Consider the following 12340-nt stretch of genomic DNA (forward strand, 5'->3'; position numbering starts at 1 on the left):
TTATTGAAATAATCTATTTATGCATATTTACTATTTATTGTGAACTTAGTACCTAGAAAATTCGGAAAATACATTTATTTTGGTTCATTCAGGTGTAGTTTTCTTTCTCATTTATCGCACTTGATGACTTCTTATCTCAATTGTATTGATTTTATTGGCCTTCTCTCTCGCTCACTAAATTCACTTACAGACGCACAATTGTATCGACATTCAAAGGTTTTTTTTTAAAACACTTAAATTCTTTTCAAATGATCAATTTTTTTTATGCAAAATTTCGGTGCTCATTTTTTGTCTTTTTTTTTTTTGAAAACTATACGGAAATTATATAATTTAACAGTTAATATGTATATTGTTAAATTGACGTAACACGGTAGGATCTTTAATTCGCGGAAAATGTTTTGCGAAAATGATCTCTTTTTTGTCATTTTGGACCAATTTTTTTACTGGTTAAATGAGTGAATAACTTAAAATTTGTTTTTTAAGAAATAAAAGTATGTTTTTCTCGTTTTCCAAAAGAGTCAAAATAAAATAGTTTTTATTTTATTTATTACCATTTTCGCAAAACACTATTGATGGTATTTCTGTAGGGGAGACTGGGGTAAAAAGTCACAAAACGGATATTTTATTTTTTTACAAGCTACTCGAGCGCTTCAGAAATTTTTAATTAATGCAGATTTATAGGAAATTTACCGCTCTACAACTTTGTGGAAGTATTTTTTGCTCTATTTTGTAAGGAAATACGTTTATTGAGCCGATTTCTAAAAGGTGATTTTGTGACCATTCTCAAAAATGCTGGGGCAAATAGTATCAGGCATGGGGTAAAATTACCACATTTTGATACGCTTTATTACGGGCTCCCGTAACTTTAAAAAATACATAGATGACATATTTGCATAGGATATTTATTTCTCTACACCTCTGTGCAACAGATTTTTTCCTATCTGAACGAGAAAAGCATTTTTAAAGTTATTTTCCAAAGTCTATTTTTGGCAAGAAAATTCTATTCAACCATTCTGAAAAGGCGAAAATGGCGAATTGAGCGAGATGCATTTGATGAAATCTGCCGAAGAGTTGCCAAGTAAACGTCACTCAAATGAAAAATATAAACAAATTAAAAAAAAGGAAGAAGTGTCTAGTACAAAATAGTTTTTTTTTCATACAATATGGCATTCAATTTAACTGTGTGGGACAAAGGAAGGACTTTCCAGAGGTCTCAAAGTTTTGTGACTCAGAAGCTCTGAGCGATGTAAGGGGAGAATAAAGAGAAATTGGTGAAATGAAAAAAAAAATTATTTATTGTGTTTCTGTTGGCTGGTATCGAACTATCTCAGAGCCTGAGATATTCCAGTGGTTTTTTCAGCAGTTCCATTTAGTTGCTTAAAAAGTTTCTTGCCTTGTATACCTGTTCGTATTTTGACTTCTGGTGAATTACAATATAACACCCTGACATTGCATAGCTTTCCGGATAATGCGTTTCTTCAAGAGTTTGTTCAGGGTTGTTTATTGGAGCAGTTGGAACATGAAAATATCATAAAATTTTACAATTGACCTCACTAGAACACCACTTTCCAATAAAATTGCAAATTGTGTGACCCATACAAAATAAACAACAAGCGACGACACATGAGAATGAATGACGTTTCTTTTCGCCATGCGACATCAGGAATTGCTTCGGTTTTTGTTACTTTCTGCCCCATACCTTTTGATACTTTTTACCCCAAGTGGTCATTTTTAATAAAAAGATTTCTGGAGAGAAGGATATTTGGAAAATGCTAAAACGGATAGTGGATTCGTACTCAGGGAATCCAAATCATTTAGGAAATATTCCCAAGTGCATCAATTTTGGAAAATAAGTAGGTAATAATTGATATCTCGTGTAAGGAAAATATTTCAAAAACAAGCCTAAAAATTTCAATATTTTTTATTTTATAAATCCCCTGTTAGAATTCTGAGAAATTTACGACATTGAATAAGGTCCATGGCAGCTATCTAAGGAAAAAATTTTAAGCCGCTATCTCTTTTATCTTGGAAGATATTGAATTATGAAATTTTCGAATTGTGACTTTTTACCCCAGTCTCCCCTAATGATTTTCCATCGATTATTTTGTCAATCAGAACCTAAATTTGATTTGTTTCTGCACTGTAAATATCTAATCAGATGAAGTAATTCTTGTGAATAGTGAAATTTTTTTAACTAATTTTCTTTTAATGCAATGTCTAATTTTCATTCATCAAAATAATGTATTGCTTTGCAATATGAAGTTATATAAAAAAATATTTTAAATGCATTTTATTATGTGATTTTTAAAACTCTTGTTTAATTTTATTCATTTTTTTTAATAATCATTTACTTGCTCTCATTTATGTACGTTTTTTCCTCATTTATTAAAAGATTTTTTTCTAAATCTTCTTTTTTTTAAATTCTTCATAAACAAAATATAAAAATTTCGCGTTTTAAAGTCTTTACTTTATGTGTATTTTCATTTAATTCTTTTCTTTTCTAATTGTGTATACAGTTTTTTTTTCTTTTTATAAATATTCAGTTTTCTCTTTTTTTTATGATTTGTCACTTTAAGTTGCTATTTTCTTTTTAAATAGTGCATTTCATCGAGATTTTATTACGCATCATCCGCTTCTTTATTTTTTTTTAGTCTACGACATTTTCTGTCTCAGTGTAAATTTACATTCTTTTTTTTATTTTTATTTTTTTATTATTTTAATTAGTTTAAGAATAATATTTCTTTTAAATACAACAGTTTTCAATATGAAACAAATAAATAAAGAGGGAATAGTCTCAAAGACATCACCTAATAAATTTCATTTATCCCATTTTTCCACATTTTAAAATAATTTCACTCTATTTTGCATTATAACGACAATATTTCGGTGGCAAATTTTTTTTTTAAATATTTGAATATTTCACTATTTCTCTTCACATTTTTCTTTTATCTACTTACAATAATATGGACACATTTTTGAGATGTTTATTTTTTTACAATATTATTTATCTTCCTCGTGATTTTTTCCTGTAACGATTTATTTATTGTGACTTTGGACAAGTGAACGGAAAAAGTTTTTAGATTTTTTTTTTTACAAAATATAAGATATTTTTTTTTCTATCAATTCTCGAAAATAATCGATAGTGGCAATGTTTCTGGAATTTGTAGCTTCAATTTTGAACTGGTCCCGTGCATATTGACTCTGGGAATATTTTATATTTTTTTTGTGTATGTGTGAGTGTTGATTTATTGAAAAATATTTTCATTATCTATCCATTCAGCAAATCTTAACCATTAAATCTCGTCAAAAAGTCATCTCAGCACATTGTACCGATGGTAGATGAGAAAAATTCTCATATTATTTATTTTTAAAATAATCTCCTTCGTTAAAAGTTTATTATTTACTTTCCATTGGAAAAGATCCTCCACCTCAAATGTCTTGAAGTTGAAAAATTAAAAAATATATACGTATTCTATATAACATCCCTTGATTTTTTTTCTCTTAAAATCTTCACGCACTCTCTTCTTTTTATTTTACTCTTGTCTTTTTTTCCATTAAAGTTATTATTTATGATTGATTTATTAGGTAATTTATCAAATTCCTATTCAACTCTACTATTTTTTTGTTGCAAAATTTAGAAGTGAAGTGATTGAGTTTGAAGAAATATTTATATCTTTTTTTTTTAATTAAGGTGTAAAATAGATAAAAGATAATATATCTCTTATTTTTTCGCCACCTAAAAAAATAGTGCGTGCACAGATATTCTCTCATTCTCTCTATCATTTTTTTTCTCAAAGAGATATTATTCATCTGAAAAATGTGTCCATAAATTATCTGTAAAAATTTAAATATAGCATGTCAACATGACATAAAGTCGTAAAGTATATTTATTTTATTTTTCATGATAATTCTCTTTTTTTATATATAAAAATTTCAATACATTATTTGAATGAAATACGAGATAGGTTTTGTCTTCGATGGAGATAATCATTTTCTTTTGCATTTCCACACAGAGAAAAAAGATTGGTCAATGATGTTAAAGAATTTTTTAGTGGAAAGGAACATTAAAATAATCTTTTAACTTCTGAAAAATATTAAAAAGAATTATTAAAAGAAAATAATAAAAATGTTAATATTCATTTTTAATATAACCATCACTCAATTAGTATCTATAATAAGCTAAATTCAATAAAAAATGTGAATATTGTATTGAATTTAGTCTCAATATTTAGTGAGTTATGAATTATAACATAAAAATCATAGCCGATTAAATTTATAACGAAATATAATTTGAAAATAAAATAGGCAATAGGAGAGACTGGGGCAAAAAGTAACAAAACGGATATTTTATTTTTTTTTACAAGCTTCCCGAACGCCCCAGAAATTTCTAATTAGTGTGGTTTTATAGGAAATATACCGCTCGACAACTTTGTGAAAGTCATTTTCCTCTAGGGTGGAATCACCACTTCCCGCCAGTAAGTGTCCCACTTTTCACCACTTAAATTAAATCGCAATTTTTCCATTATTTGTGAAATAAATTAACTGTAAAATTCTTTGCACCTCTTGTTACTTATAGAGTCGAAAAACACTAATTTTTTGTTTTGAATTTAAATGTTTGAACATTTTTTTAGAGGAATATTTTAAGCAAGTTCATTGAATCCAAAATTTCTTACCAAATATAGTAAGTATCATGAAAATTTTATCCAACAAACATTTAATTACATTCGGCGTATACATAATAATTTGTATTTAGTTAGTTAATATTTCATTTTATATTATTTTTATGTAAAAATGAGTTATGGCGGAAAGTGGTAATATTCTAAAATTGATTCACCACCTGTCGCCATAGTTTTTCAATAGGCGACGCTAACTTCACTTCATAGATTCTTAATTGTCAAATCTGATTTGTTTACTTTCTGCAATAGTATAATAATTTGATATCTCAAGTAAAAGTGAAGAAAAATCATTTAATGTGAGTAATAATAAGGTGATCATGAGGAAAAATAAATGTTGATGTATCCATTTGAGTTTGAACCTTTCCAAGTGGGTGGCTAGAAGTGGTTACAGAACTGGCGAAAAGTGGTAAAAGGTGGCGACGAAGTGATTATTTTAGCATTGTTAATAAAAATCAATTTTTTAAGTATTCTTGCGTCAAATTGTAGAACTATATATTGTTTTGACGAATCTAGAGCCAATATATCTAAGTAACTTTGTATCAAATTTGAGTTATCTGATAATAAGCAGTGAAAAGTTATAATACAGTCAATTTCCCTTTTTTTCTAAAAATGGCGATATGTGGTTACTCCATCCCATTATTTTGTAAGGAAATATATTTATCGAGCCGTTTCCTGAAAGGTAGTTTTGTGATCATTCTCAAAAATTGTGGGGCAAATAGTATTCAGCATGGGGTAAAATTATCAAATTTTAATTCGCTTAATACCTACACACATATATTTAAAAAAAAATACTTAGATGGCATATTTTCATAGGAAATTTAATCATCTACAACTTTGTAGAATAGCGTTTTCTCTATCTGAACGAGAAAATCACTTTTCAATTTATTTTCCACATGCTATTTTTGACATGAAAATTCTATTCAACGATTCTGATAAAGCGAAAATAGCGAATGGGGCGAGATCAATTTGACGAAATCTGCCGATAAGTTCCCGAGTAAATGTCACTTAAGTGCAGAATAAACAAAACAAAAACAAAAAATAATGAAAAGAGGTATTCTGTGTTCTTTTTAAACTAAATATTTTAGATTCAGTATAATAACCAACACATAATAACTTGTTTAATAAACATGTTTTGACATTTCAATGAGAGTGAGTGAGATCTGGATCTAGTGATCTCGCTCTGTCCTATAGGAGATTTTAAAAACATGTTTACAAACAGAAGTTATTGTGCTCTGGTCATAATGCCCAACGCACAATAACTTTTGTTTTGTAAAATATGTTTTTGACATTTCAGTGAGTGTGAGTGAGATTTAAATCTAGTCATCTTGCTCACTCTTATAGGCAGTTCCGAAAACATGTTTACAAAACAAAAAATATTGTGCGTTGGGCATAACTCGACATATTTTTTATGCCCAACACACAATAACTTTTGTTTAGTAAACACGTTTTTGACTTTTCAATGAGAGTGAGTGAAAACTAGATCTAGTCATCTCGCTCATTCTCATGGAAAATTTTGAAAACATGTATACAAACAAAAGTTATTCTGCGCTGGTCATTATACCCAACACAGAATAAATTTTGTTTTGTAAACATGTTTTCAAAATGTCCTATAAGAGTGAGCGAGGTTAAGATCTCTACCCTCTCATTGAAATGTCAAAAACATGTTTACAAAACAAAGGCTATTGTGCTTTAGACATTATCCTCCAAAGTGTATAAATTGGGCTGTGGGTAGTATTTAATTTTTTTCGGATTTTAATTATCATCAGTGTCTATAACAATAAGCGGTGACATATGGCAATGACGTTTTTTTTCGCTGTGAGACATTAAAAATTGCTTCAGGTTTTGTTACTTTTTGCCCCGTACCTGTTATTGCCTTTTACCCCAATTGGTTATTTTTAATAACCGGATTTTTGTAGAAAAGAATCTTTAAAAAATGCTTAAATTGGAAAGCGGATTCTTATTCAAAGAATCCAATTCGTTTACGAAATATTCACCAGTACCTATATAAATTTTGGAAAGTAAATATATCAAAAAAACAGGGCTATAAATTTCAATATTTTTCATTTTCTAGAATCCTTGTGCGAATTCTAAGAAACTTAAGACATTGTAGAAGATATATGGAGGCTATCTATGGAAAATATTTTAAGCCGCTATCTTTTTTCATCTTGGAAGGTATTGAATTTTAAAATTTTCGATTTGTGACTTTTTGCCCCAGGTCTCCCCTATGCAAATTACCTGTCACTAAAAAATTATTTTAAAGAATGTTTTATTAAAATATCAAGTTCTTCAAAATCATAAAATCGTAAGGAAGTTCTACTTATATAAAACATTTTATCATCTTCCGAAAAAACAGGAAACCGAAATTATTCGTATTTAGTTAATAATATTTCCTTTGACCAACACTTTTTGTCTGAGTTTTTATAATATTTTAGTGTCTCGTCGGATTTTATTCTGAATCTTGCTTGTAAAGAAATTCAAATAAGAATTTCAAAAAAAAATCCTTATTACCTTGTGTTCATTGATTTTTTTCTTAGAAAATATAATATTAAAAAATTCTTTTTTTTTTAATTATTTCTCTTTTAACGCACACAGATTTAACCAATGCATTCGTCCATTTTTTTTTTGGGTTTGTCCACATCCTTTTAATATATGATGTATAATAATTATACGTTTGGCATGAAATATTCAATTAATAACTCTTCATTTTTTTAAATGTAATTTTTTTTTACTTATTCATAAAACATTCAATATATAATTAATATTCCTTTTTTTCTCACCTATTTTGTGTAATTATTTAATAAATCTAATAGCAGTTTCGTCAATAATCAATTCTTTTATTTCCTCCTTATATATGCATATTATGTATACCAATACTTTTAATCATCTTTTTTTTTAATTTCTTTGTTAATTAATCGTCAATGTGACGAAACATTGTCTGTTCACATCGCGTGGTTCGACCACAGACATTATTAAAACCATTTTAATTAAGGATTTATTTATTAATTTTCTCACACTCTCAATTTAATATGTATTTTTTTATTGAAATATGAATTATTTTATTTTTTTTTTATAAATACATATCTTTTATACAATTTTTTTTTAACTATTATATATTCATTTTTATTAAATATATAATTCTGAATATTTCTCATTTTTTTTTTTAAATTTGATTACCCTTTCTAAACATATTTCAATTATTTAGTTAGTTCTATTTCTCAAGTGACGTGTGATCTTTTTTTGTAAAGTTCTAATTATATTGTTTAAATTAAATTATAACACTAAAATTTTACTATATCGTGTTACTGTAACCCGACATTTTTCTATGTTTTTTTTTGGAAGAATATTGATTGTGAATTTTGAAAAAATGTGCAATGGAACAAGTTTACTAAATGTATTTGTTAAACTCAAAATATTTTAGTTTGATTTATTTGCATTAACCAAATGCGTTTAAATTCAATTTGAAAAAAATATTATGTGCCTCAATAACTATGAAAGTGCGAAAAGTGCTATGGCCAGATTGGGGATTAGGTTTAAACCTGATTCATTGTTGATCAATTGCTATTTTGCTCTGATTATTTTCCTTTTTCAAATATTTAGTTTGCACTATAGTCTAAAGACATATTATTTCAGGAATATGCTTTGAGAATCTTGAAGAGTAGTGCTTTGAAAAGACGAAATAAACCTAATTGACCAATCTGTCATATTAACAATTTCTTTAATAAATATAATATTTATTTTACCTTAAAGAATAATTAAAGCTCCTTTTTAAATGAACTGATCGACAGGTTGATTTTCAAAGTTCTAAAGAAAAATAATTTACGATTTTACTAATATTCTATTCGATTTTTTGTAGTCGATACCCCATTGCGGGTGATATTAGCGTCAAAATTTCTAGTCGTAACTAGAAAAGAATTATTTTAGTCCTTTTTGGTTCTCGCTAACACATAGAGAAATGTTGAAAAGCAATATTTTATGTTTTTTTTTTTTGATTTTCGCATTATTCTCTTAAATTGTTTTTGGTTTTGTAACAGAAAAAAATATAATAAATATTTAAAGAATATTTTGTTATACTTGGAAACAAAAAGAATAATGACGGTTGAAATAAAGTTTTATAAATATAAACTATTGCAAGGAATACGTATTTTTAGAATGTCTGTTTTCATGATTTGCATAGGATTATTTATCTATTGTTGCATAGCTCTGTGGTAAAACTGTATTTTTTCATTTTTTTTTTATTTTTGTAGCAATATAACTTCTTTTTTTTTATTCTGTACTCTGCATTCATTTCTCAATTTGTATAATTCGTAAAAAATATATCTGGATTAAAATGAAGTAAAAAAATGGGCTATTATATTAGCATTTATCCATATTCAAAAATATTAGATGAGATCATATATTCTGTCAGTAGAGGAGGTAAAAAGTTTGGAGTGGTATATCTCAGCTCCTGATGAACATAATTGGATGAGTGAACTATTGTTGGAAAGCTTGGTTCATTAGCTTTCAGAATCTGGTATATGTAATTGGCTATGGGTAAATCATGGTCATCCAGAACCATTTATGTCGAAGAAGACACTTTTTGCAGCGTCATTTTTGACCATCTACTGCTGGGACCAGGAGTGACCCACAATTCTCGCACAAGGACTATTTGTTAGAGGAACTCAAAAGGAATAATTTGTAGAAAAAACTTTTTTTTGGACATCTTACTTTTTTTTATTCATCGACTTTTGCAAGAATTTTAACATTTTACATGCAACGAAAAAATTACAAAAATCCTAAAAGAGTGGTTTCTGAAGGGGAAGGATAGACGTGGGGATGAAATTGATGTGATATTTGGATTCCTTGGATCAACTTATGGGGGAGTACTTAGAACATTCCAAGTCGATATCTTCATTAGTTTGTCCAGAAAATGAGATAGAAGGATTTCTGTCATTTTTTTCTATGCGTATAAAATGTTAAAATTCTTGCAAAAGTCGATGAATAAAAAAAAGTAAGACGTCCAAAAAAAAAGTTTCTTCCACAAATTATACCCTTTGAGTTCCTCTAACGAACAGTCCAAGTGCGAGAATTGTGGGTCACTCCTGGTCCCAGCAGTAGATGGTCAATAATGACGCTGCAAAAAGTGTCTTCTTCGACATAAATGGTTCTGGATGACCATGATTTACCCATAGCCAATTACATATACCAGATTCTGAAAGCTAATGAACCAAGCTTTCCAACAATAGTTCACTCATCCAATTATGTTCATCAGGAGCTGAGATATACCACTCCAAACTTTTTACCTCTTCTACTGACAGAATATATGATCTCATCTAATATATAGGCATTCTTTTTTTTTGTCAAATACAAAACCAAAATGAAATCATACTAGTTCACATTGTTTTATGTAGTGTGCGTTCCATATAAAAAATTTACGTATATTTTAAACATATACGCCACATTTTACTTAATTGTAGAAATATGCATTTTCAATATTCCATCTACATATAGATGATTTCCAGATGTAAGATCAATTTAAATTTGAAGAAATTATGTATAAAATCCCTAACATTAAATTCTAAAATATTTCCATCCTTTCTCTCTATGATGATACCTTATATTTACCTAGTATATTCAATGATAATTTACTTATTTTCTTTCTCTCTTCTTTGCATTCTTTTATTATTTACTATTAGTTAGTTTTTAACAAGAAGAAATTCCCGTCAATTTTATTTTGCAGTGTAGAATACGTGCTTCGAGTTCTCAACATTTTTTTTTCTCATGTATATTTAATGAACGTACAAACGAAATTAAATTTCACTTTCGAACGTAATATGACAACTTTTTTTTGCTCGATTTTATAACGCGAAGGTCGAGATAGGAACGGTTTATATAGTGCAATATTTTCTAACGACATAATCAACAGTATATTAAAAAAAAACAATATTGAGCAGAGAAGGATATAAATTCAAATTTTAGGTTATTCTTTAAGAAAAAGGCTTTTTTTGTTTAAATTTTTTTTCTTCACGCATAATAAAATTTGTTTTCTAAAAACAATAAATATATACTCCCATCCGTTAGTGAGCAAATGAACCAAATTATTTTTTGTACCTTTTCAACATACAAAGTATCATTTGTCATAATTTGTTTTCTTTTTTTTCTACTTTTACGGCAGTTTCGTTATTCAAAATATTTCTCAAATATGTTTTTTTTACCTATTTTCTTTAATATTTGTTCCTTAATAGTTCTATATTTTACTGCACGATGATATGCGGAGCAGAAAGTAAAACGGTAACTGTCGCAATTATTGTGAATAATGTGAAAACAATGAGGCAAAATCTGAAAAGAGAGAATATTATTATTATTATTTTCTAGTAAGATGCTATGATGGAGAAAATTTTCAATTATTGTTACAAGTAATTTATGTTGGTTATGATGGTGAAAATTACCTATCGACAACCATTGCGGCAAATTTCCAATCACTTATGAGTTCAGCTTCTTCGTCTGCTTTCTTCATTCTTGCCGTTATGAATTGCAATTCCTTTAATATTAAGTGCAAGTCTTTATGTGTGCATCCACCCATAGAGTGATGCTCCTCCACAGTATTTGGTCTACTGAAACTGAAAGGTCACGTAAAATATTGCAGTAGAATGTTTGGGGTTATTCACAATATAAACACATTACTTATTAATAGCAATTTATCAAACATCAGCCAGAAAATGGAATCTCCTGCATCAATGATTTTGTCCTTGACAGAAGAACTTGTCCCAATTTTGCACAGTTATTAATAATTTTTCAAGTGCATTTTAAAACAAGGGGCTTTGTTTCCTCTGAAACACATTAATCCTAAGGACTACAATTTGGCAAACTAAAGTTTTTGTCATCTATTTTAAATCAATAAAAGATTATTACTCAACAAGACAGTTAAGATTTTGCAAAAGTAGGGGAGAGCCTGCATCTTTGAAACATAAGTAGTTTGAGACACATGTAGTTCGAGACGTTGTAGATTATTCTTTGATTATATATAAATAAATGTGTTTTACGCAATTTGCCAATTTTTTCAGCTAAATTGACCTTAAAATTTATATTTTATGGGAACTGTGCCAAATTTCGGTAAGCTTGCAATGTCGTTCATTTCTTTTATTTCTCAAAATTACATAAATTTTTGAGTACTTTTATTTTCTCGCATTGTTGTGCAGTGCCACGGAAAAAAGCGTAGGTTTTGAGCGAGATGATGTGGAAAATAAGAGTTCCGAAATGCCAAGAAACTTCGAGAAACTTTGTGTTCGCTATTGCACATAATGAAATATGTGCATTCTTATTCACTTTTAAATGTACTAAGAAAAATTTTAGAAGAAACAAAAATTATAAACTACTAAACACTACTCAATGGCCTCTACACACTAAAGTAATTTGTGTCCATATATTAAGGCTAATTTCCTGCACTAGTGTAGGAAAAACTGTTAAATATGGACATATATTTTCTAATTGTAGAGGCTATTGAGGATGAAGTAACAAATTAAAAAAAATTAAAAATGTAAAATTAAAAGTAACAAATTAAACAAATTAAAAAAAACGAGATGGCAAAGCGTCCCAGCTTTGCAGAATTCTCGAACTCACATAAAGCTCTCCGTGAATTATCTTTTTGCAGGGGCATGACATTTCCTATGTTTCTAGCGAGCCGAAAA

The 12340-nt window shown here is 28.2% G+C and overlaps 1 protein-coding gene across 8 annotated transcripts in view; it reads right to left on the reverse strand.

Annotated features, from left to right (window-relative positions):
* Positions 1-2082: 2082 nt before the first annotated feature.
* The window catches only part of LOC129807137 (neuronal acetylcholine receptor subunit alpha-7), a 92631-nt gene continuing 82373 nt past the window's right edge, over positions 2083-12340 (reverse strand). For all 8 annotated transcript variants that reach the window (XM_055856193.1, XM_055856189.1, XM_055856186.1 and 5 more), the window contains 2 exons: positions 11102-11272; positions 2083-10991 (listed from right to left, as the gene is read on the reverse strand). In XM_055856193.1, the coding sequence (XP_055712168.1) occupies positions 10907-10991; positions 11102-11272 (256 nt within the window). In that variant the 3' untranslated portion in view covers positions 2083-10906. The remainder of the gene's footprint in view (positions 10992-11101; positions 11273-12340) is intronic.

This window comes from Phlebotomus papatasi, chromosome 3 (genome assembly GCF_024763615.1).
Source record: "Phlebotomus papatasi isolate M1 chromosome 3, Ppap_2.1, whole genome shotgun sequence".
Taxonomy (NCBI): Eukaryota; Metazoa; Arthropoda; class Insecta; order Diptera; family Psychodidae; genus Phlebotomus; species Phlebotomus papatasi.